The sequence below is a fragment of the Somniosus microcephalus genome, chromosome 2 (genome assembly GCF_052327205.1).
Source record: "Somniosus microcephalus isolate GS21.2 chromosome 2, FLI_Smic_1.0, whole genome shotgun sequence".
NCBI classification, from domain to species: domain Eukaryota; kingdom Metazoa; phylum Chordata; class Chondrichthyes; order Squaliformes; family Somniosidae; genus Somniosus; species Somniosus microcephalus.
The window spans coordinates 46,078,203-46,105,060 of NC_140988.1; the positions used below are offsets into that span (position 1 = coordinate 46,078,203).

General features: G+C 41.1%; 1 protein-coding gene across 7 annotated transcripts in view; it reads right to left on the reverse strand.

The window, feature by feature from the left end:
• Positions 1-26,858, reverse strand: part of LOC147122692 (la-related protein 1B-like) — a 125,790-nt gene that overhangs the window by 16,390 nt on the left and 82,542 nt on the right. For all 7 annotated transcript variants that reach the window (XR_015081416.1, XM_086009259.1, XM_086009287.1 and 4 more), the window contains 7 exons: positions 26,369-26,541; positions 20,870-21,226; positions 17,054-17,177; positions 6,068-6,276; positions 4,984-5,090; positions 2,497-2,657; positions 455-599 (listed from right to left, as the gene is read on the reverse strand). Coding sequence is in view for 6 of the 7 variants with exons in the window: in XM_086009259.1 (XP_085865385.1) it covers positions 455-599; positions 2,497-2,657; positions 4,984-5,090; positions 6,068-6,276; positions 17,054-17,177; positions 20,870-21,226; positions 26,369-26,541 (1,276 nt within the window). In the remaining variant the exon portion in view is untranslated. The remainder of the gene's footprint in view (positions 1-454; positions 600-2,496; positions 2,658-4,983; positions 5,091-6,067; positions 6,277-17,053; positions 17,178-20,869; positions 21,227-26,368; positions 26,542-26,858) is intronic.

Genomic DNA, 26,858 nt, shown 5'->3' on the forward strand with positions numbered 1-26,858 from the left:
CCCACATCCCTATCTCTGTAACCTCTTCCAGCCCGACAACCTTGAGAGATCTCTGCACTCTTCCAATTCTGGCCTCTTGCACATCCCTAATTTGTGTCGTTCCACCATTGGTACCCGTGCCTGCAACTACCTAGGTCTTCGGCTCTATAATTCCCTCCCTAAAGGTCTCCGCCTCACTCTCCTTTACGACACTCCTTAAAACCTACTTCTTTGAACAAGCTTTTGGTCACCTGTTCTAATATCAGATTATGTGGCTTGGTGTCAAATTCTGTTTTAGAGTGCTCCCGTGAAGCGCGTTGAGATGTTTTACAACAGTAAATGCACTACATAAATGCAAGTTGCTGTTGTGGAAGGATTAAAATCCTCCATTTGATTTGAATCAAGAAGAATTGCCGTTTCTTATTGCATACTTTGTTTTTCATCTTCAACTGTAGACTGCAACTGATTATTATACCTGTAATTGTCTTTTGCATCCTCAAGAGATAACTGTTTAAATTCTTCGTACATCTTCCTGTTGAAGTGATCTCGGAGGAAGAAGGACCAGAAACGGAACAGTGTGTTCATTTCCTGGGACTGCCCAATTCCTAATCGCTTCCTCTCTGAAAAGAAAAGATGCAATGAGATCTGTACCTTTCCCAATATCCTTTTAAAATCAGCTTGAAAGAGCCTGGAAAAGGAATGAGTGTGCTAGAACCAGAGCTTTGTCAGGATTCAAACAGTGTAATTTTTTTAATATGACTTTAGATGTAGCATAAAGTATATTAAAAATTGTTTAAAATGGCTAAGACATGGTGCGTCCATGTGACAGGGTTATAGCCAGTACACAAAACTGGCTAGAGATATCCACATTTCTATGTTTCCTAGCTAGCTTACCTTGTTTGATGTTAATTACATCAGATGATAATGATGTCTGGAGATGTTATGTATACAAGTTTGCAGACTGGATGAAATAGACCATCATTACCTTTAATCTGACCCATCAGGAAATACTTTGAAAGAAAGACAGTTGATAAAAGTGCAACAATCTTAGTTGTCTAGACCATTGAAAAGAATCCATTTGATATTCAGACAGCACCACCCTGAAGTCCCAGTAAAAGACAAGAGCTGTGGATTTTTCCTGTAATCTTTAGCTTTCGGTTTCACATCATTTATTTCACATGAAGCAGCTAAGAGGAGCTTTGTGATATTTGCATGGCATAAATCAAGTATTGTGCTGCTAGTCCATTTCTGAATTATTCTACGTCATTTTATTGTTTGTAAATAAATTTGATTATTAGTTTGGGCGTGAACAGGATAGTGTGACTGGGATTTTACACCTTTTGAGTGGATGGGGTGTGTGGTGGGCAACCCAAGTGTTCTCTGGTGTGTAATTCTGTGGTAAAAGGGTAACTTAATCCTATGCCATGCTATTTTATTCATAACATGCATAATGGTGCAAGTTTCAGTTCATAGAAGACCTGGCCCTCTTATAGAAAATGCCTTTTGCTGTGACTACAAGTCAAACCCAGGAGAACACCAGAACTGTAACAATGAAGCTCTATGGAGGAATTTCCCAGCAGACTTCACAAAAACATGATATAAAACTCAAAATCAGCAGAGCTCTATAACATTGCGCGTTCTTCGGAGTTTTACAACCTTACAAGTCTCTGAAAAGAATAAAAACATAGATATATCTTCTTTCTTCACTTACTTTCAGAGCGTGGGGCACTTTGGTCTAAATCAACACCAAAGTACTGAACAATTAGGCAAAATTTATAAACATTCTTTTGCACCAGAAGCTGTGCCTTCAGTTTCAGGTTATGAATTAGCTTTTAAAATGAACCAAAATCTGCAATTATTTGATAATTGCGCTGAGAAATGAAGTTATATTTTTTGGCATCCAGCATTAGTAATCTAGATCATGTATAACATAGATGCTCAGTCTATGCTGCCACAATGTCAAAGAGCAATACCTACTGCACTAGTTGTAAGGATTTGAGTTGAGACTGATCAAACACATTAAACATACAACCAACCGCACCCCCACCCCTGTCCATCTCCATCATATAGCGTGTCAGCATCTTTATGGTCTGTGCGAGACTGCCAAACGATGCTCCGTTGTGTGCAACAGAGTCACAGCTGCTGGAAACTAAGTTGAGACTGCTCAAACACAATTAACGCAGGCCCCTTACAACCAAGAGAAGCAGTCTGTCCTGGATTAAAACCCAGGGCCCAAGAGGTTCAGTGGCATTTGTCATTACTTGCTACACCACCCAAAATTCCCATCTTGCGATAATTTAATACATTAAAATATTTTTCTTTTTTCAGTTGTACACTAGAAGAGAAACCTTCATTATCTTAGTAAGATCAGTCTAGTTCAAAACTGCAAAGATATCTTGAAATAAAAACACCGTACAAGCTTTTAGTATAAGCAACTGCTATTTTTGATGAGTAACTTTTATGTGCACTTTACTCTTGAATTATCCAACCGCCACAAGATACAGGAAACAGGCTCACCATTTAAACACCTCCGACGATATTTGTGGTAAACTTGTTGGGTGAAGCCATTTTCTCTTAAAAGCTCATGGGAAGGATGCTGGAACTTGGGCAGTGAGTTTGGTGTGCAGCCGTAACTTCCAACAAATGGTGTACCTTCTGAAGGACTGGCATTTGAACTACTAAACAAACAAAAACAATGTCAAAACTAAGAGTTTAATTCTTATTTTCCTCACTAGAGTGTCCCCCATCAAGTTTCTTGTGGATCCAATGCTGAAGCTGGTTTGTGCTTTCTCCACTTTCTGGTCAGGAGTTTCCACGTTTTTTTCCAGCGCAATTTGCCAGAAATCGGCCAAACCAACACAAAAGAGCGTGGAATTTTAAGCACAAATTACGTTCAACGCAGAGTTTCCACGATCGCTTGCGCTAGTTTGAAAAACATCGCACTACAAGTCGGCCCTGCCTACAAAACTGGCCGCCCCAGATCAAATTAATCACCATTGTGATTTCCTGCTAATTGCGCCGCTTGCGGGTCTTTGAGGAGGCTCTTAAAATCGAGCTTCTTTTAGACACAAGGACATCAATAGACTTGTTTTAAAGCTCTTAAATATATAGATATTTTTAATTTACTAAGAAACTGACTACTGTACACCAGTTACTTGTAAATGTTTCTCTATAGTTTTTCTAAACGTTAGTTTGTTATTTAAAATCAGGTTACTCACTAGTGGACTAGACACTGATTAAAAATGCTTATTTTTTGTTATAAACTCATTTTCAGCTGGATTAATAAAGCTGCACCAGGTTACCACGCAAGTATACCAATGGACATTTTTAATGCAAATTAAAAAAATTAAAATTATGTTCTAAAACAGTGCCCGATTGCGCTGGTTCATGGCAGATTCTACGTTCAGCAATATGCAAATTAGTTTGAACAGAAACTTGAGGGGGAAAACCACTTCCGCAAACTAGAGCAATTTGCGCCCAGATCGCAGATTCCGCCCAAAGTGGAAAATCCAGGCCTCTACCTTGCGCTGCCCCCTCGGTCTGTCTGTGCCTGAGGCTATGTCTATTCCTGCTCTCATACTGTTTCTGCTACCACTGCTTTCATATTCTCCCTATATAGGTGGTAAAATTGCTGCTTAGTGTTGGTGTCTGTGGTAGCAAAAGTATTTATGTTTTAGGATTAACTGGTTGACTCAAAAGAAGTGTCTCTGCTTCTTAGTAGAACTTCTTCAAAGCTTGAAAGGTTACCATTACTAAAAAGGGAAAGAAAATGAAAATTCTTCCAAAACATGCCATTTGCTGTAATTTATGAGCCTTTAGATCCATAAATCAGAAAGAATACTGATATTTCATGGTTACCAGTACTTTGGAATTACTTTAAAGCAAAACATTGAATGACATAAAAGGAACAACAGAAAAGGATCAGTTCTGGAGGCATTTAGTTTGTTTTTCTGGACATTGTGAAATTTACTCAATATTATACAGTCTTCAATTGGAGGAGCAGGGAAATTTGGGTGCAACAGACCTGGAAAACAATTAGTGCAAGTTGAATTGCAGCAGTTCTAAACCACATCCCCTCGCCTTAAAGATAGATATATTAATTGTCTTTCTGTAATGCTTTTGTGCAATGCAGTTCAAATGTCAAATCTATAACTAAAGCAAATGTCTGAGAAGGGGTCAGAGATTCAAAACTTGGAATCTTCCAGGCTGACATTTGTACAATTACCAGAGTTACTGGATGGCTCTAACAAGGAGGGTTTTTAAACTTATGAATTTTCTGTAAACTAGTCATGAAAATAACTATTTTGCACTGCTGATGCAGAGAAAATCTGGAGTGCGACTTGTGCACAAGATCATTTTGCTCAGTATATTTTATTTTAGCAAGGAAGTCATTTTTGTTAGTTTGGAAAACAGACATCAAAACCTGTCTATGGCATTTGCAAGTTACCTGTATATGTTGATCTTTCACAAACTTCCTAAATAATCCTATCATAGGGCTAGATTTTCCATCCCGGCAATAGGTAGGCAATCTAAACTATTGTCATCCAACAGTAATACCCATTGGGTTAAATAGAAATGCGTATTTGTGAATTACACATTTTATTCATCAATAATACTTTCTGTAGCATAAAAAACTATATGTTCAAGAATGCAGCATGAACACTGAATAAAGGAACCTCATGAAATTTGATGGAAAGTATTTCCTATTATTAAGCTGAGAGACAAGTGAACATATCCAGTGTACAGATATGCCATAACAAACATCTCAACTTGTCAATGTTGCAAATTTGGTGTCACAATTACAGTACATATATGGAGCTGTATTCTCCATTTTTGTGCACCACGAAATTGCTTTATGCATTCGATGTATATCAACTAAGCGCTTTTGTAAAATTGATGCAACTATGCAAGTACTGTATCACAATATTGGCTTACAATTGCATTGTGTTTCTACACTTTTTAAATAAAAATAATGTAGTCAGATCTATTAACAAAAGCATTTACCTAACAGACGACGTTCTTGGTCTGTGTTCTTTCGAATCCATAACCCAGCCAATATGACACTCAAGTGGTGGATTTGAACTATGCCTCGTCTTTCTTTTCCTTGGTGTCTGTAATAACAACCTCCTTGAAGTTAAAAACTACCAATAACTTAGCTTCTGCCTCAGTAAATTACACTTTACCCTCAGTGTACACATTCACATCATGTATTTGGGCCAAGTCACTGTGAGGTCAGAAAGGGCCTGAGGTGAAGAGATTATGAGGTTAAATAGGGACGCATTGCAAGACTGGTACTGTACAAAATGGATATGATGGTAAAGTAATAAAACATATCCCGATTTAAATTCATTTGAATATACAGCATATACATCCATATATAGAGTTAAAGCTGCCTAACCAGATTAAGTGACTTATCTTTGATAGTAAGTTTTTGAATTCCTAATTTAACCAGGATTACCTTTCACGTATTTCCCTGAAAGCAAACTCACTTCCCTTCCCAACAGAAAAAATTGTGTTTGGTAAAATGCTATAGGAAGAGCATAAACATTTAAAAAAAAAGTATTCTGTAAATTACATTTTTATACCCACAGATACGTTGCAATATGTAAAAGAATAAAACGGGGAGAGAGAGAAAAAGAGTGGCGAGAAAAATAAGGAAAAAAACCAAATACAGCTAAAGGAAAGCATCCAAATTGAGGTACTACATAATCAGCAATATACCAGCATTCCATAATCCTGAGCAATGATGCAAATAGATGCTGCATAAGGAGATCCCGCCGGATAATGTGGCCATAGTTTTTTTTTAAAATCATGTATTCTGTTTAAATCATACAATAGGCAAATAAATAAAACTAGAATGATAAAAGATAATGGTAAATTTTTAATTTCAAATTAGTACTAAACTGATGCATACGTTGCAAAGCGTAGTTCTCACTGGGATGCCTATTCTCAGTTGTGATGTTTTACGAAATACAAAAACTGAAGGTGACATCACTGTGTATGGTGCAAGTACATTTAGAACACTGGGCCAAAAATAATGCAATTCAAGATCTATTTCACTCAAAATAAGAATAAACATTTATTATACCTCAATATCCAATGGTCGTCCTTCTTTCACAACAGGATAGAACCGTGGAGTTTTATTGGGATCCTGTAGCCTAGGTGTACGTGGAGTCCTAGGCGTTCTGGCAGGACACACTGGAGATTCTGGTACAGTTGTAGGCAAAGAACGGGCTAGGTTTGATGGTGGCGGCTCTGCAACACCAAACAGCTTGTTGGCTAACTCTTCAGCATAATCTGTCAGACACAAATAATTCAAGATTTGTTTCTGTAACACATTCTTTTGTTTTAAATAGTAGCCAAGTACAGAAGTGGGTTACCATTCAAATACCAGTCTTCACTGGCATTCAGATTCTGCTATTCTCAGGGGTGAATGCCCACAAATTCAGAGTTAGGTACTTAAAGAATGCAAAATGGTACTTGAGCAACTGTAGTAAAACCCATGGGCTAAATGGAGGATGGCAAGCATAGGTACAAGAATGAGGGACTTCAGTTATGTGGAAAGACTAGAGAAGCTCAGAATGTTCTCCTTAGAGCAGAGACGATTAAGGGTAGATTTAATAGAAGTGTTCAAAATTGTGGGTTTTGAAAGAGTAAATAAGGAGAAACGGTTTACACTGGAAGCAGGGTCGGTAACCAGAGGAGGTTGATTAAGATAATTGGCAAAAGAACCAATGGGGAGATGAGGAGAAATTATTTTACACAGTGAATTATGATGATCTGAAATATACTCAAAGGATGGTGGAAGCAGATTCAATAGTAACTTTCAAAAGGAAATTGGATATATACTTGAAAAGGAAAAGATTGCAAGGCTATGGGGAAAGAGCAGGGGAGTAGGTCTAGTTGGATAGCTCCTTCAAAGAGCCAGCACAGACACAATGGACCGAATGGCCTCTTTCTGTGCTGTATTATTCTATGAATTGGAGATTCGGAGAAATTCCACAAACAGGCCCATGTTGCAGTCAGATAAGGTACAGTAATTGATAATCTTAAACCCACTGTGCCTGTCTCAGCAGGGCAGAGGGGCTGGGAAAAGGAAGAAGATTGCAGTTTGCCAGAAATCTGTAGTTCCAGCTCCTTCGGAGTGCCCACATTAAGAGAAGCGCTTCTGGGATTGATCATTTTTTAATGTTACTTTAAGAAAGCTGAACATGTACAAATTAGATACAGGATTGTTTTATCAGAAAAATAGTTAAGGATGGCATTATTAAGCCCTATAGTATTCAAATAAATTCCAGATCGCTTAGTATTAATTCATAGAATAGTACAGCACAGGCGGAGAGGCCTTTCGGCCCATCGAGTCTACGCCGGCTCTTTCAAAGAGCAATCCAGTCAATCCCACTCCCCTGCTCTTTCCCCATATCCCTGCAATTTTTTCTCCTTCAAGTTGCACAGATTTTGTACTTAACTTTTCACAGCCCAAGCATGGAGTAACAGGGAAACATTCAACATAGAAAGCAAGCTCTCCACCACCCCCCCCCCTTCAGTTTACAAACCTGATTTAAATGCGCATACAAACGTGGATGTGCCAACTTAAAGATGCAGTGTCCTATAACTGCAAATGCACCAAAAATAACCGCAGTACGAGTTCATTTCAAATATCATTCCATTACTCAAATATTGCCATTTTATTTAAAGGGATTATTTATTTTTTGACATCGCAAAGTAATCATGTATAGCTGTTAATGGGCATTGACATTCTAATCTCACACTATAAAGAATCAAAATTCAGCTTGTTAAAAGCTGGGTGCAGCAATAAATGTGTACTACAGGAAACTTTGTGATATCCGGCACCGACGGGACCGGCATGTTGCCGATCTATCAAAACTGCCGGACATACAAAGTTAATGTTAAAGCATACAGAGGTTTTCATCTCCGTATCTGACAACAAACACTGTTGCTTAACAACAGCTTCTAAAGAGTCGGCTGCAGCTGCAAGCGTCTCTAGCTGAAGCGGTTGCTATAGCTACAGACCTTGCAGTGCCTGACTGGGAAAAAAAAAAGAACGAGAACTAAAAAAACTTATAGAAAACGGCTCCTGATTTTTGCCGTTAGATCGCGTATTCCGGACATACAACCTCCGGATAAACCAAAGTTTCCTGTACTAGACCTCTTGACATTTCATAAATTCCATATGGTACCAGTCTGTTTTTCATAAATCCACAATAGCAAATATGGTTAAACAAGAATTATTTCACAATATATTTTATTTTCATGTTAAGTTCAAATTATCGAAGAAAAATGTTTTTAAAAATGGAGCATCATGCTTTTAATACAGGTAAGAGTTGCAAAGCAAAATATTAAAACTCTTGCTCCTTTGGTAGCTAGGTGGGTACATGTACAATATTGCATGGTAGTGCACCATTTTCAGGCTGGGGAGGGTTAAAAAGACGATAAATTATAGTTGATCACTGTTCAGTGACCCCAGCTGAAGCATATGTATGGACACCATAACTGAGCTGGTCTCTGATGGCCCATTGGTCTAATAGCCAGCTGTAGCTCACTGGCTAAGCTCACAAATGAAGAATAGCCACTTGTGTGAAGTACAAAACCTTGTGGAACCAGCCCATTTCCCACAAGGAAGATCAATGGAGAAAAAAAGAGGAAACTACTTTTCAGTTTGGTGTATTCCAGAACAGAATAGCAACACCTGAATTTTTTTTTGTAATATAATTCCTTGAAGGGAATCTCTTTACTGGCCAAATTGCAAAGCCTCAAAATCTGCAGCCACAATGCCAACATGAACAAATCTCAAATGTGAACTATCACTTACAAAATAAAATACTTTATGGCTGGAAGTGTTTTACATCATCAGAGTTCTCGTGACCCTATTAACTAGTTGAGCAGGTATAATCCTGACTTAAAAAAAGACATTTTTGGGTTGTGGGCACCACGTGCAAGGCCAGCACTTACTGTCCATCCCTAGTTACTCGGGAAGGTGGTGGTGAACCATTTTGAACCGCTGCAGTCCACGGGAAGTTATTCCTGTTAGGTAGGGAGTTTCAGGATTTTGACCCAGCAACAATGAAGGAATGGCAATCAATATCCAAGTCAGGATGGTGTAACTTGGAGGTGGTGGTGTTCCCAAGCACCTGCTGCCCTAGTCCTTTGAGGCGCTGTCGAAGAAGCCTTGGCAAATTGCTGCAGTACATCCTGTAGATAGTACACACCGCAGCCATGGTGCACCGGTGGTGGATGAGCTGTCGATCAAGCGGACTGCTTTGTCTTGGATGCTGACAAGCTTCTTGAGTGTTTTTGCAGCTGCATCCATTCAGGCAAGTTGAGATTATTCCTTCACACCCCTGATCTTGTGCCTGGTAGGTGGTGCAGAGGCTCTGGGGAGTCAGGTGGTGAGTCACTCACCACAGAATACCCAGCCTCTGACCTGCTCTAGTAGCCACGGCATTTATGTGGCTGGTCCAGTTGAGTTTCTGGTCAATGGCGACCCCCTGGATGTTGATGGTGGGGGATTTAGCGATGGTAACACCTCTGTCTTGTTGGAGGTGGTCATTATCTGGCACAAATATTACTTGCCACTTATGAGCCCAAGCCTGAATATTGACCAAGTCTTGCTGCTTGCAGGGATGGACTGCTTCATGAGAAATTTATATTAGGTTGATTAAAGTCTCCCATTAAAATAACTTTTCTGTTCCTGTTGATGATCATTGCCTGGCACGTATGGTGTGAATGTTACTTGCCACTTATCAGCCAAAGCCTGGATGTTGTATGGATTGCTTCAATATCTGAGGAATTGTTAATGGAGCTGAACACTGTGTAATCAGCAAACAGTCCCATTTCTGACCTTATGATGGAGGGAAGGTCATTGATGAAACAGCCGAAGAAAGTTGGGCTGAGGTCGCTATCCTGCAGTGATGTCCAGGGGTTGAGATGATTGGCCGCCAACAACCACAACCATCTTCCTTTGTTAGGTAGGACTCCAGCCACTGGAGAGTTTTCTCTTTGATCACCACTGGCCTCAGTTTTACTGTGGCTCCTTGGTGCCACACTCTGTCAAATTCTGCCTTGATGTCACCTCTGAAATTCAGCTCTTTTATCCATGTTTGTACCAAGGCTGTAATGAAGTCTGGAGCTACGTGGTCTTGGCAGAACCCAAATTGACCACTGGTGAGCAGATGAGTAAGTGCCGCTTTATAGCACTGTTGACGACTCCTTCCATCACTTTGCTGATGATTGAAAGTAAGCTTATAGAAAATAAGCCCTCCTGTATGCTTCAAAGACATGGACCATGTACAGCAGGCACCTCAAAGCACTGGAGAGGTACCACCAATGCTGCCTCTGCAAGATCCTGCAAATCCATTGGCAGGATAGGCACACCAACATCAGTGTGCTCACTCAGGCCAACATCCCCAGCATTGAAGCTTTGACAATGCTCAATCAGCTCCTATGGACAGGCCACATTGTCCGCAAGCCCAATACGAGACTCCCAAAACAAGCGCTCCGACATGGCAAGAGAGCCCCAGGTGGGCAGAGGAAATGCTTCAAGGACACCCTCAAAGCCTCCTTGAAAAAGTGCGACATCCCCACCGACACCTGGGAATCCCTGGCCCAAGACCGCACAAAGTGGAGGAGAAGCATCCAGGAAGGCGGCGAACTCGAGCCTCTTCGCCGGGAGCAAGCGGAAGTCAAGTGCAAACAGCGGAAGGAGCGCACGTCAACCCAAGCACCCCACCCACCCGCCCCTTCAACCACCATCTGCCCCACCTGTGACAGAGGCTGTAGGTCTCGCATTGGACTCATCAGTCACCCGAGAACTCATTTTTAGTGTGGAAGCAAGTCATCCTCGGTTCTGAGGGACTGCCTAAGAAGATAGGATGGTAACTAGCCAGGTTGGATTTGTCCTGCTTTGTGTGGACAGGACAAACCTGGATAATTTCCCACATTTTTGGGTAGATGTAGTGTTGTAGCTGTGCTGGAACAGCTTGGCTGGAGGCACGGCTAATTCTGGAGCACAGGTCTTTAGCACTACAGCTGGGATGTTGCCGGGACCCGTATGTAGCCACTGCTGTGCACAATGCATTCAGCCATTTCTCGATATCATATGGAGTGAATTGAATTGAATTGGCTGAAGACCTGAATCTGTGATGGTAGGGACTTCAGGAGGAGGCCAAGAAGGATCACCCACTTGGCACTTCCAGTGGAAGATGGCTGCGAACACTTCAGCCTAGTCTTTTGCACTCATGTGCTGGGCTTCACCATCATGGAGGACAGGGATATTTATGGAGCCTCCTCCTCCCCCTGTTAGTTGCTTAATTGTCCACCACCATTCGCGACTGGAGGTGGGAGGACTAGAGCTTTGACCTGATCCGTTGGTTGTGGGATTGCTTAGCTCTGTCTATAACATGCTGCTTCTGCTGTTTAGCATGCATGTAGTCCTGTGTTGCAGTTTCACCAGGTTGGCATCTCATTTTCAGGTATGCTTGGTGCTGCTCCTGACATTCTCTTCTTCACTCATTGAACTAGGGTTGGTCATCTAGCTTGATGGTGATGGAGGAGTGAGGGATATGCCAGGCCATGAGGTTACAGATTGTGGTGGAATACAATTCTACTGCTGCTGATGGCCCACAGCGCCTCATGGATGCTCAGTTTTGAGCTTCTAGATCTGTTCTTAATCTATCCCATTTAGGACAGTGGTAGTGCCACACAGCACGATGAGTGTGTTCTCAGTGTGAAGATGGGACTTGGCCTCCAGAAGGGCTGTACAGTGATTGCTAGTCGGCTATTCCCTCGTGTTGGTTCTCGCCAACTGCCACAAGCCCAGTCTGGCAGTTATGTCCTTCAGAACTAGGCCAGCTTGGTCAGGGGTGGTATTACCGAGCCACTCTTGGTGATGGACATTGCCCCACCCAGAGTACATTCTTTGCCCTTGCTACCCTCAGTGCTTCCTCCCTGCAGTGCTCAACTTGGAAAAGTACTGGTTCAATGGCTGAGGAAGGGTGGTAAGTGGTAATCAGCAGGAGATTGCCATACCTATGTTTGACCTCAAGCCATGAGACTTCATGGGGTCCGGAGGCAATGTTGAGCACTCTTAGGGCCACTCCCACCTGACTGCATACCACTGTGCTCATACCTCTGGTGGGTCTGTCATACCTCTGGTGGGTCTGTCCTGCCAGTAGGACAGGACATACCATGGGATGGTGATGGCAGAGTCGGATGACATTGGCGGATAGTCATACTTACAGAATCAGACCTATGTCAGGCTATTGGTTGACTAGTTTGTGGGGTAACACTCTCCACTTTGGCACCAGACCGCAGATGGTGAGGACTTTGCAGGGTTGTCATGTCTGAATTTAATGCCTAGGTTGCTGCCGAGTGGAGATTGAACCAGTGGATTTTTACTGATAACTTTTTATTCTAGACTTACTTAATTTTTATTTAAACCAAATTCAAATTTACAAACTGCCATGATGGGATTTGAGCTCATGTTCTCTGGATCCTAGTCCATTAACAACATAACACTACTGTACTCCTGTAGAATCATAGAAATTTACAGCACAGAAGGCGGCCATTTGACCTATCGTGCCCACGCCGGCCGAAAAAGAGCTTTCCAGCCTAATCCCACTTTCCAACTCTTGGTCCGTAGCCCTGTAGGTTGCGGCACTTCAAATGCATATCCAAGTACTTTTAAATGCGATGAGGGTTTCTGCCTCTACTACATTTTCAGGCAGTGAGTTCCAGACTCCCACCACCCTCTGGGTGAAAAAGTTCTCAACTCCCCTCTAATCCTTCCACCAATTACTTTAAATCTATGGCCCCTGGTTATTGACACCTCTGCTGAGGGAAATAGGTCCTTCCTATCCACTCTATCTAGGCCCCTCATGATTTTATACAACTCAATTAAGTCTCCAGTCAGCCTCCTCCGTTCCAAAGAAACCAAACCCGACCTATCCAATCTTTCCTCAGCTAAAATTCTCCAGTCCTGCCAACATCCTCATAAATCTCCTCTGTACCCTCTCTAGTGCAATCACATCTTTCCTGTAATGTGGTGACCAGAACTGTACGCAGTACTCTAGCTATGGCCCAACTAGTGTTTTATACAGTTCAAGCATAACCTCCCTGCTCTTATATTCTATGCCTTGGCTAATAAAGGACAGTATCCAGTATGCCTTCTTAACCACCTCATCTACCTGTCCTGCTACCTTTAGGGATCTGTGGCTATGCACTCTAAGGTCCCTCCAAACTTCAGTATCCTACCATTTATTGTGTATTCCTTTGCCTCGTTAGTCCTCCCCAAATGCGTTGCCTCACACTTCTCCGGATTGAATTCCATTTGCCACTTTTCTGCCCACCTGACCAGTCCATTGAGATCTTCCTGCAGTCTACAGCTTTCTTTCTCACTATCAACCACACGGCCAATTTTTGGATCATCTGCAAACTTCTTAATCATGTCCCCTACATTGAAGTCTAAATCATTGATATATACCACAAAAAGCAACGGACCCAGTACTGAGCCCTGCAGAACCACACTGGAAACAGCTTTCCAGTCACAAAAACACCCGTCAACCATTACCCTTTGCTTCCAGCCACTGAGCCAATTTTGGATCCAACTTCCCACTTTCCCTTGGATCCATGGGCTTTTACTTTTCTGACCAGTCTGCCACATGGGACCTTGTCAAAAGCCTCGATAAAATCCATGTAGACTACATCAAACGCACTACCCTCATCAATCCTCTTGTTACTGGTTCAAAAAATTCAATCAAGTTGTCAGACACGACCTCCCCTTAACAAATCCAAGCTGACTGTCCTTCATTAATCCGTGCCTTTCTAAATGACGACTGATACTGTCCCTCAGAAATTTTTCCAATATTTTGCCCACCACCGAAGTTAAGCTGACTGGCCTGGAATTACTCGGTCTATCCCTTTCTCCCTTTTTAAACAACGGTACAATGTTAGCAGTCCTCCAGTACCACGCCAGTAGCCAGAGAGGATTGAAAAATGATGGTCAGAGCCTCCGCTATTTTCTCCCTTGTTTCTCTTAACAGCTTGGGATACATTTCATCCAGGTCTGGCGATTTAGCTACTTTCAAAGATGCTAAACCCCTTAATAATTCCCCTCTCACTCTGTTCATCTCATCTAATATTTCACACTCCTCCTCAACTACGGTGTCTGCATCGTCACACTCTAAGACACAAAGTATTCATTAAGAACCATACCCACGTCTTCCACCTCAACACACAGGTTACCTTTTTGGACTCTACTAGGCCCTACTCTCTCTTTAGTTTTATTTTATAAATACATAGAGCATCTTTAGGTTTTCCTTGATTTTACTAGCCAATATTTTTTCATGCCCTCTCTTTGCTTTCCTAATTTCCTTTTTAATTTCATCCCTGCACTTTAAATACTCCTCTAGGCTTTCTGCAGTATTTAGCTCTCGGTATTGGACATAAGCTTCCCTTTTTTGCCTTATCCTAGCCTGTATACCCCTTGGCATCCAGGGGACTCTAGATTTGGGAGTCCCACCCTTTTTCTTTATGGGAACATATTTGATCTGAACCCTCTCTATCTCCTCTCCTTGAATGCCTCCCTCTGCTGTGACACGGATATACCTTCAAGTAGCTGATTCCAGTCCACTTTTGTTAAATCACATCTCAGCTGAGCAAAATTGGCCTTTCCTCACTTGAGAACTTTTACTCCTGGTCTACACCTTTGTCCTTTTCCATTACTATGCTAAATCTAACTGCACTATGATCACTACCACCAAAATGCTCTCCCACTGATAACCCCTTCCACCTGCCCAGCTTCATTCCCTAAAACTGAGTCCAGAACCGTCCCCTCTTGTTGGGCTTGCTCGCACTAGTTAAAAAAGTTCTCCTGAATGTATTTTAAGAATTCGGCGGCCCCTATATCTTTTATACTGATTCTATCCCAGTTAATATTAGGGTAGTTGACATCCACTACTATTACTGCCCTATTGTTTTTGCACTTCTCAGAAATGTGCCTATATATTTGCTCTTCTATCTCCCTCTGACTATTTGGGGGTCTATAGTGCACGCCCGGCAGTGTGATTGCCCCTTTTTTGTTTCAGTTCAACCCATATGGCCTCATTTGATGATCCTTATAACATATCATCCCTCCTCACAGCTATAATTGTTTCTTTAATCAATATTGCAACCCCCTTCCTTTTTTAATCCCCCTCTCTATCTTGTCTGAAAACCCTGTAACCAGGAATGTTGAGCTGCCATTCCTGCCCTTTTTTTTTTATTTGTTAATGGGATGTGGGCGTCACTGGCAAGGCCAGCATTTATTGCCCATCCCGAATTGCATCCAAGTGGCTATTCTTCATGTCCAAGCCATCACTACATTACAACAGTGACTACATTTCCAAAAAGTAGTTCATTGGCTGTAAAGCGCTTTGGGGCACCCTCAGGTTGTGCAAGGCACTACATGTCTTTCCTAGACAAGGAGCATCAGCAAACTGTGAGGGACATCGCTGCAGAGTCTAATCCTGTCCTCATCCTTTGGTACCTCATCCAAGTGGCTATTCTTAACGTAACTGTATTGGTAGGTTATTTAACTGAAAGGGGACTCACAACCAGGTACCATCCTGTTCTCGCCCAACATCCATACACAAACACTTGATAGCAATCAGGCAAGGGAGGCCTAGTGAATCCGCACCCCCCCCACCCCTCCCAAACCCAGGAGCAGAGGTCAATTGTGGCACTCTCATCCAACTGTAATCCACTAACTCAGCACTGATTGTGGATTCAATGTTGGAGCTTTCTGGTGGAATTTCATTTGAGGCAATACCTTTGGGGGATGGGGGTGGGTAATGGGAATGTTTCAGTAATAGCTATATCATCATACTTCCACATGTCTATCTGTGCCCTCAGCTCATCTGCCTTATTCACTAGACGTCTTGCATTGAAGTATATACCATTAAGCAATGCCAAACCCCTTTGGTGTCTATTTTCTAGCCTGTGTTTCCTCTGCCTTCCAAACTCACTTACTAATTTTCTGCTTTCCATTTCCAGCTTTGTTTCTCTCCCTTCTGAATCTACACTCAGGTTCCCATCCCCCACCAAGTTAGTTTAAACCCTCCCAACAGCACTAGCAACCCTAACCCCGAGGATATTGGTCCCGGCCCTGTTGAGGTGCAACCTGTCTGGCTTGTACAGGTCCCACCTCTCCCAGAACCGGTCCCAATGCCTCAGGAATCTAAAGACCTCCTCCCTGCACCATCTTTCCAACCATGCATTCATCTGCTCTATCCTCCTATTTCTCTACTCAGTAGCGCATAGCATCGGGAGTATACAAGGCTACGGGCCAAGTGCTGGAAAATGGGATTAGAATATAGAGCTTGATGATGGCTGGCGCAGACACGATGGGCCTCTTTCTGTGCTGTATAACTATTACTACCTTTGAGGTCCTGTTTATTAATCTCTTGCAAAGCTCCCTAAAATCTGCCAACAGGACCTCATCACTCTTTCTACCTATGTCATTGGTACCAATACAGACCATGACATCTGGCAGTTATCCTCCCCTCCCCCTCAGAAAGTACTGCAGCCGCTCAGTGACATCCTTGATCCTGGCACCAGGGAGGCAACATACCATCCTGGAGTCAGGTCTGTGGCCGCAGAAACGCCCGTCTATTCCCTAACTATTGCTTTCCGGACCTTCCTCCCCACACTGCACTATTGACACACACACACACAAATTTATTTTCTGCAAGCATGCCAAATAGAAACATTGGTGAAATCTGGTAGATATTTGATCCACTTCAATGTTAAGACTGTAAAAACAGAAGGGGTCAATTTTAATGCATTACAGATATAATGCAGTAAATGTGATCTAGCCTATTTTAATTCTCAAACAGAATTTACTTAAGTGGTAAAAGTAGACATGATACGTCACCCACCACTTTTTGTGCATTTAAATTCAACAATCATTATGAACTTGCTCTTGAAATCATAACAGGAAATTGGAATCAGTCAGTCTAAAAAAGATACACTAAGCAAGAATTACATTTTTCTTTGCCCGAGATTATACTGGTCTTACCTTGGTGGGCCTTTGGTGGTGCAGGAGGCACCTCCTGGTTTGGGTCAACTGGTGGTTCAGGTGTCAGGATATCAAAATGTTCTTTGCTGATCACATTCAACTTCTTAAAATTCTCAATTTCTTGCTATATTGTAGGTAGAAAAGCAAAAGAGTTACAATTTTTGTTTTAGAAACCTGAATGACCTCAGTCTAATCTTTTTCATTTGTGAGAAAATACTATATTTGTTAAGATATCCTCTATGTATCGGTATGCGTGCAGTATCAAGAAAAAACTGGGGCAATTTTCACTGACTGGGTGGTGATGTGGCAGAGTGGATTTCAATGCAATGCAAATAGGACGGATGGGCAATCTATTCCGCCACATTGCCACCAGGCGGTGAAATTGAAAATTTAATCCCGATCTTTTTTTGCTTGAAATAGTTGGCAAGCCTATTTGTTTAGGGACAAAGGAGATCGAGAAGATTTTCAGCACAATAATGCAGTAGGCAAGAAACAATTATACATCTTGGTATGACTTGCATTAGAACCATGTAAATCAACCATCCAGCTAATCAGATTACTTTTTAAAAGTCCTGTTTTAAAATCAATATTTATGCATACAAATTTTGTCCTGTTAACTCACCCAGCTCATTAATTATTCAGGAAGTCACTTTGACCCCTAAATCAAATGCAAAATTCAGTTGATCCCACTATGTGCAAGGGATGTATCTTGCAGAAATGTCTGAGAATTATTGTATCCAAGTCTATATTTCAGTATCTGGTGAGCAAACAAAATCTAAATCGAATTGTTTTCAACTTTCACTTGTTACATTAGGGACCCATGCTACAGCTGATCCTTTGTACATACTACTGCTCATCAGTGTGCAGGTGGACTGTATGCACTAACTCAGCTAGCTGAGTGGACCACTTTGAAGTCCAGTAGGTGATCAATTCAGTGAGGTTCTACTGTACATGTATAAAATTGTCAAATACTTCTTCACAAAGGTGGTATGCCTGTAATGGCAAAGATGAAGATTCCAGTAGGTTTTATATTGCAAAAGAGGGAAGAGATTTGAATACAGCACAATGTGCAAAGAATGTAAATCAGCTTGAAATCTCCATTCCAAAATAAAATGCATTAGTACATTCAGTATGCCCATTAATAGCTTACATTAATGCTTCCCCTTTCTACCAATGGGATTTCTCCAACCAACTCTTACCACCAATTCATTTAGGTTATTAAAAATGTTGATTTTAAGCCCCTTTTTTAGCTACCTGACCAAACAGAGTGCTTAAAAGTATGAAAGAATAGGACCGGGTAAATTGAAGCAAACTGCTTCCAGTAATTGAGAGGCCAAGAATGAGGGGCCATAGATACAAGGTTAAGTGCAAGAGATTTAGAACACAGGGTAGGAGAAACTTTCTTTACACAGAGTTGTGGGGCTGTGAAATTCACTTCCATAGTTAGTTGTTGAAGCAGAAAGTATGTCAACATTCATTAGACTGGATAGGTGGATAAAGGAAAAGGGGTTGAAGAAATATGGAAACAGCGTGGGTAAATGTGGTTAGAACTATTTGCTCACATGGAGGGTAAAAGCCCACAAGGGCCGATTGGGCCAAATGGCCAGTTTCCAGGTAGAAACTTCTATGTATTTCTATGCGTGTATGTAGCCGCATACTGATCTCATTGGAATATGGGTCACGTGGTTGCCATGGACCAAACAACCATCTAATTATCTGTTTAGTCCAAGAGAACCACAAGACCAACAAGGAAAAGACTAGTCCATTTTGTCTTCTAACAATGGCGGCAGCTCTTGCATCTCACCTCTTCTGAACCTCACTCTTGTTTCGACCTGACTGGCCACGGGCTGCAGGTTTCATTCCCCCTGGCTTCCCTGCTCTATAGGATTTGGCTTCAATCATATAGTGAGCTGCAAAGGGGCTGTAACGCCGACTACCTCCGCTCTTCACCCTGTTGTTCGCAACCAGGCTAACTCCTTCCCAGTCTTGGCCTCCTGCTCCAGAGGCTGAAGTGAGGAAGTGGTGGGTGGCAGGAACCGAGTGAGCCCAAGGTCCTGTATCATTGTGAAGATCCACTAGTACGATCAAAATTTCCAAGTTAGATATGGATATTTCCCAATGGATATTACGTGAGCAAAGTAGCTACTGAATCTTCCCTGGCATTAACATTTACAATGAAATGCAATGCAGCATATTTCAGAAGAACTAAAGGGGCAAAACATGCAATGATACTGGATAATTTTGGGCAATAAACTTTAGTGATAACTGAAATACTAACTCTACGCTGCCATTTAAAACACTAACCAATAGCCACAATTAAAATTTTAGAATTAAGAAATTTTAGGGCAGAAAGCCTTGTTCAAAGTACTCCCCCAATGTATGCACATGAAAAAAATCACAAACATCTTTTTATAAAAAAAACTTCCAATCTGTTGCCTTAGGGTAGACCTACGACTTCACCTCTCTCCCTCCCACAGAGCTGATAGTGATATCAGAGGGTTGGACATGTCCTGGAGTGACTCAATTCACTTTAATGCAGATCACAACTTTGGGACTGATGTGGGAGCTGATCTGGAGCCATCCCAGCCAAAGAAAACATGCTACTGGCTGGTATGATGCCGCATACTCAACCTTTTTGTATAGACAATATTTATAATTAAATGCAATACATCTTATTTCAGAAGAACTAAAAGGAGCAAAATACACAATGACACTGCAGCACTAATGCTCATCTTTCAATTATAACCCCCCCACCTCCAGCAAGTGTACTAGAAGAAACTATTTATATAGCACCTCATCACATCAGAAACATTCCAAAATGCTTTACATGCAATTAATTACTTTGAAGTGGAATAACTATTAGTAGGCAAATATGGCAGCCATTGACAGTGACTGGATGAATGATCATTTAATATGCTTCTGGTGGTATTGGCTGAGGAAAAAAATATTGGCCAGGATATTGGGAAGCTCCCTGCTTCTGTCAAAACAGACAGATGCAGCCTCGCTTTAACATCTCATCCAACAATGCAACAATTCCCAAGTGAAGATACCCACTGAACAGACTTATAGGTACCAAGTTCAATTTGAAAATCCAGACCAATATCTGTTACTCTGGCTCACAACACCTATCTCCGTTAGCTGCAAGTAAAGGAGATGTGGAGAAAGGAAAGAGGGAGGCTCAGTAATGCTCAAAACTTTGCAGCACTGATGCTCATTTTTCCCAATTAGTAACCCCCCCCCACAAAAAAGAGTCAACTAAGTATTTCTTCTGCATTGGTCTTACAGATGAGCAAAAAGCTAAATTATAGGTCAGCATTACCTTCATACCTTTAAAGGCTACTTGTTCTCAATACAAGTGCTATTTATATATTATACAAAGCACATACAACTGGTTTTAGTGGCAACATCCCCCTGGACTTTTAAAAAGTTTCATACTGTGCGATATACATGTCTTCCCTCCAGAAGTCTACATTCAACTCCAGCAGTGTTAAAAATAGGGAGAGAAAAACCTGTTATGCCATGTACAGAGCTTTCAAATGTAGGTGAATATATTATACATCACCCTAGGAAAGGTGATGGTTTTAACCCATTTTACAGCAAGTTCAGCAGGCTATCACTGATTAGGATCTAATACACAGAATATTTGATTTAAAAAAAATAAAAACATCAGGCACATTAATTTGATGGTAGTACCCTTCAATGGAGACAACTTTGGTACACAAAACAATTCCATTTGATATACTGTAGCTATTGACTGGTTCAGGCCATTGACCAAACCAAGTACGATTAGTAATATATAGCCAGACTCTGATTCACCTTTATTGTTGAATATTCTGGCCCATTTTCTTCCATCCAAAGATCTTGTTCGTAGTAGTATAAGCCATCATTGATAGCCTTTGCCAGTTCGGTTGTAATTTTTGCTCGTGAAACATGATTTCCTGTACGGTCACCACCCGGATGTTTGCGCAGGTGAGGAGGAGTCTGAGTCACAATCAGGATCTTGTTCACATCACGATCATCAATTTCATAGTCTGAGTCATCATCTGACCAATCTGTGAAGGTATTCTTGCGTCCCGCTATCTGTTCCATTTCTTCATCAAACATGAAATCCAATTCCTCCTGCTCTTCTTGCTCCTGTTTGTGAGCTTGTTGAGGTTTGGGTGACTCGTTCTCCTACAAAATCAGCAAGATTAGACAATTAGTTTATAATATATATTGATCTTTTGGTACAGCAACAAGGAGCAGAGTTGGTTTGTCTTAGTACAAACCTTAAATGCTTATGTCTGAACCACCCATTGTTTCAATAATATTTCAGAAATGAGATTGACCATGTAATGCTACTTCACAAGAAATTGTGATGCCTTTGCAGAAAGCACAGAGACTTACTAGATGGTACCAGGGATGAGGGACTTCAGTTATGTGGAGAAGCTGAGATTCTTCTCCTTAGAGCAGAGAAGGTTAAGGGGAGATTTAATATAGATGTTCAAAATCACAAAGGGTTTTGATAGAGTAAATAAGGAGAAATTGTTTCCACTGACAGAAGGATCGGTAGCCAGGGGAGTCAGATTTAAGGTAATTAGCAAAAGAGCTAGAGGTGAGATGAGAAGAAATATTTTAATGCAGAGTTATGATCTGAAAGAGTGGCGGAAGCAGACTTAATAGTAACTTTCAAAAGGGACTTGGATAGATACTTGGCGAAAATTGCAGGGCTATGGGGAAGGAGCCGGGGAGTGGGATTAATTGGATAGCTCTTTCAAGAGCTAGCACAGGCACAATGGGTCGAATGCAGATTCTGTATGATCATACCTTTCTGTGACTGGTAATAACCATTAAACTGCAATTTGTTTAACATAAATAATGCACCTCTAATGCAACAATGCTGTTGAGCCCAAATAGTAGCAAATAATGCCCTTCCAGCAGAGCCCTGGAAGAGGAAGCAGAGAATCAGATGTGTCTGCATTTGCAGTACAGGTGGGCTCTGAACAACAGCCTTGAGACAGAACAGGCCCCATCAGATTTCTCCAGGATAGATCACACTTGGATAACAACTTGCATGCATAGCACCTTTAATGTAGAAAAATGACTCAAAACACTTCATAGAGAAGAAAGCACATGCTAAGCCTTTGTGGATAGTTAGGAGAGATAATCAAAAGCTTCGTCAAAGAGCTGGTTTTGAAATGGCTTTCAAAGACAAGGGAAGTAGGTAGCGAGGCAGGGGAGTTTAAGGAGAGCATTTCAGAGAATAAGGCAGAGATAGCTGAAAGCTTTGTCACCAAAGGTGGAGCAGGGAAGAGGGTAAAATTAGTGGAGTTTTGGTCGATTTGGAGTTTATGAAACACAGGAGTCCAGCTCAGAAAGGCATGGAAAGCACTAGCAGTGGGCATCTGATACCGTAGAAGCCAGTCTATGCTTGTGTAATAGCTGGCTCGAGGTCAGACACTGAGTAAGTCCAACATTTTTCTGATCGCTGGGTAAAACTGGTGCTTCAAAATCAAAACCTGCCCCACAGACCACAGGAATGGAAGAGTCTCGCCAACGACCACTAATTTCACTGGCATCAAAACTTGTTCAAGGGAATCAGTCACAATTGCCTTCTCCACACCCACGGGAATGTGTACCTGTTCAGCCTACTCCTGCAGCATTTGGAGACTGTCAAAGTCCATTTAAGAAACAAAAAACCCTAGACCCGAGTAAAGAAACTGAACTGCTTTGGAAAGTTAAGACAAACTACTCTAGAATTATATAAATGTTTTCTTTTGTTCTCCTAATATGTATTATGAGCTTTATAAAAGACGTCTTTATTCCTTTGGTGGGGAAGAGAAGAGGAGAAAAGGAACTAAGCGAAGAAACAGTTATTTGAATTGGGGTGTTGCTATGACTAAAACTATCCATTTTGTATGGTGCGCACAGGTTGTATCTTTTAAGACATGAGGGTTGCAGAAATTGTAAACAATTTGGCAAGACCCCATGAAATTTATGAATCTGAAATATAGTGATGCTAGATGCCAACAATTTTGAACATTAGAATTCAAGCTTTTTTTTTTTGCACGAGAGCACTAGTGACAGATCAATTACTTAGTTCTTGTGTAACGTCATTTAAAAAAAATCATGCAGAGGCCCTGAGTTTGTACCAAAACAAATCCACAAAGAACGCAGTTGTGACTATAATAATTTGGAGAAATAAAATTAGAGTCGAAGGCAACATAAGGAACAATGCAAAGGCTGCAATGCAGATTCCCCCTCGCAAAAAAGTCTACTTCACTCAGTTATCAATGCTTAATGAATGCCTGGTTTTAAAGGATACGAGAACTAGTGGATGTAAGTTAAAACTGGTGAAAAGAACAATCACAGATGACAAAACATTTTCATGCAAACAGTAATAAGATAGTAGAGCGACAGTAGAATAGTTATGGCTAAAACCATTGACTCACTTAGGAACCAATTATAGATGGTGATGGGCAATCTCGTTTTTATTCTTGATGGACGAGCTAAGATGGGCCAAGTGATCTTTCTCATCTGTATTTATCTTGTGGTATCAACCATGGAAATTTATGTTTTCAGTGAATACTATATAGCACAGCTACAGGTAAAATTTTAGAATTGTAATCTTGATACAAATGGAATTTTCAGATATCATGTGTGCTGTGATAGAAAGCTATGAAGCTGGCACCACATCCCTCAACCTACAAACTCAAAAACCTTTATTTGTCCAATTTACTTTAAGGTTTTATTATCTGCATGTCTCAGTCACTCGGGGGGCGGGGGAGTAGAGGTGGAAGGAGGTCTGTTGATTATTTTTATTCTCCTAGTCTGCCTGTGCCTCACTTTCTCTTACAATCTTATTGTCTTGCTGTTGCTTATTTCTCTACCACAGTAGTGCGTTTTAAATCTTAAGCTGATGAGTTTTTTTGTACTTCACATTGTTGGAAATTCATTTCCGAAAGCAGATCCATGAACTTCAGGCTCAATTGGGTTAATGGAAGGACAACATTGGAGAAGTTAAGTCTAAAAGTAAGAAAAGCATGGACAAGGGTTTCAGTTGCAGTGGGGGTGAAGACAATGCATTGAAAGATCTTAGAGAGGAAAGAGAGCAATAATTTGAGATGATGGAGGGAATGAGTGGGCTTCTTGAAGAGGGGAGTGATGATAGAATTATTAACAGGAAGTGGAACAATGCCTGTGCCAAGGGAGCCATTAAATAGGTTAGTGAACATTTGGACAAGGAAAGATAGTTGACGGGTCAGGAGTTGGGTGGGAAGGGGATTGAAGGAGCAGGGTGGGGATCTCAGAAGATTAGCATAGCGAAGACAGAGGGAGAAGCTAGAGTGAAAGAAATGGAGCTTTTGAGGAAAAAAAAAGTTAAATATGAATATAAACTCAAAATATTTTCTTCAATTCGGTAAAATGGTGGGTTGATCACAGGGAGGTCGTAAGAAACCTACAGTTAATTAGATCCCCGTTAATACCACCTTCTGCACCACTGCACAAGCTTTGCAGATCAAAATGTGGTTGTGTTGCTTTTTGCATTAAAATCAGGTGTGAAACCAATGTCCAACTTGTGTCATGATTTCAAACAGGCTGCTGATCATCTCCTGATTGAAAAGCACACCAAAGGAAACAGCTGATCTGCCTTCTTTGTCAGTAGATCATCATTGGGCTGACATGTACTGCATACTCCCAGCAGCTAGCAAAGACCATCCTAAGGAATCCACAATACTGCCAGTGGAGACTCTTAGCGGAGTGAGCATTGCTGCTAGGAGCAGGAAGCACACTTTCCCATCCATGAATGTTACTTTCACCAGAGCAGCTGTTTCCACCAGTGGGTATTCTGAGTTAACTACAGTTCATTCACAAGGCTTACCTCACTAAATATATAGTACTGTGCTGAGAGTGGGAAGGATGATTACTGTCAAGCCTTTTCCAGCGTATCTTGGAGCAAGCCAAAACAGTGCTTAAAAAGGCTTACACAGAGCTACTTAGCATGAATTCACCAGCACCCCCTGTCCACAGAAAACCAGCAATTAGGATATTCCCAGAAACAGAAGGGGAAAGAGAGAGGGGAGAGAGAGAGAGAGAGAGAGAGAGTGGGGGTTAGGATAGAGTAAGTGAAGGGAGGAGGAAAGCAAGGAGAGAACAAAGGGATAGGAAGCAAGAGAAGAGAGGGGGCAAGGAAGAGGAAGCGAGAACAACAGATGAGCGAGAAAGGAACAATTGTACACACGAGGAAAAGAAGAAAGCATGCACATGGAAATGAGAGAAAGACAGAGCGAAAGAGAAACAGGAGATGGAAATGGTATGCTCCAATGACACCAAAAGGGGCAAAAGTAGATTGGGACATTGCGTTTTATCAAGTTTCTTCCAACTCAAATTATTTAATCACGTGGTCCACTCACTATTTGTGACACTGGTCTACTGGTTTAAAAGGCTGGCATCCTTACACTACAACAAATTGAGGTTTACAATTTCAATCACCACAATGTTCCATTTAAATTACACAAATTTTATCAAGTTGATTAAATGATGCAGTATAAATATAGTTAAACATCACAGAATTGTTAAACTAAAGAATAGCTCAAGATTAAAAAGGAATTTATTGAAAATTCAAGGAGAGGAAACTAGGTGGCCAATAGGCTGTCACACTATCATTTAACCTCTGGGATCCTATGTTCATGTGCAGTAGACTGTTAGGCTGAAAGTCTCCTCTTTAAAAAGATATTAAGGGTTTACTTGAAATGAGCTTTGGTAGTCTCAACTCAGGTCCCAATGATAACCAACCCAAAGTACAAACTGCTAGTAATTCTGCACTATTTAACAAGATGGTTAGTGTGGTAAATACAAAACATCACACTGGTACATTAGCGTATTTGATACTGGCAGAAGTGGAAAAGCTATCTCCAAGTATTCAAGGTGACTGTGCTACTGGACAAATTAACTGCTTACAAAAATACTTCTCCGTTAAGTAAATATCTGGTTACATTCTGAACTTTACATGTACAAGAGTTTCAATAAACATCACACCCTTATCGCAGACATTAGTCTGGACAACAAACAAAACCATGCATTTGCTAAATCAAAGATTGCACCTTAGAAGAAAGAGAGGTGGTCAAGGCTGTGATGCAGTAGTTTACTTTGTCTCAAGAAATCAGCTTACAATTCAGTTTAGGCCTGACATCACACTAGTTTCAATTATTACAATATATAATTTAATACATAACCTGTCGATGTCACCATAACAGTTTTGGCACCAAGGGCTTTGGCATTAACTTAGTTCATAATGAAGTATATATCTTGTTTGAGGGTAAAATCTAGGTATACCTTCAGATTGAGCGGCGATGGACGGTGTCTCTTTTTCACTTCTATCCAAGGATCAGATTCCAGATCAGGCAAACTTGTAGAAAGCCCCTTAGACATTGTCTGAAGGTTACTGGTTTCAACATTTTTCTTTGCATCAACAGGACTTCCCACCCTAGGGGAACTAGGAGCAGATTCTGAAAGTCACAAAGACAAAATATTTTACAATAATATTCTGTGTCACATTACAAAGGATTATTACATACAATTACACAGAATCTACGGGATAGAAACAGACCATTCGGCCCAACTGGTCTATGCCAGTGTTATAATCCACATAAGGCTCCTCATACTTTAATTACCTCTACAGATCCTGGCTCATATCCCTCAAGTATGCAATAGGCTTTAAATGTGTCAATATGAGTTTATTCACTTTGGTAGGAAGAATAGAAAAACAAAATATTTTTAAATGGTGAGAAACTATTAAATGTTGGTGTTGAGAGATTTAGGTGTC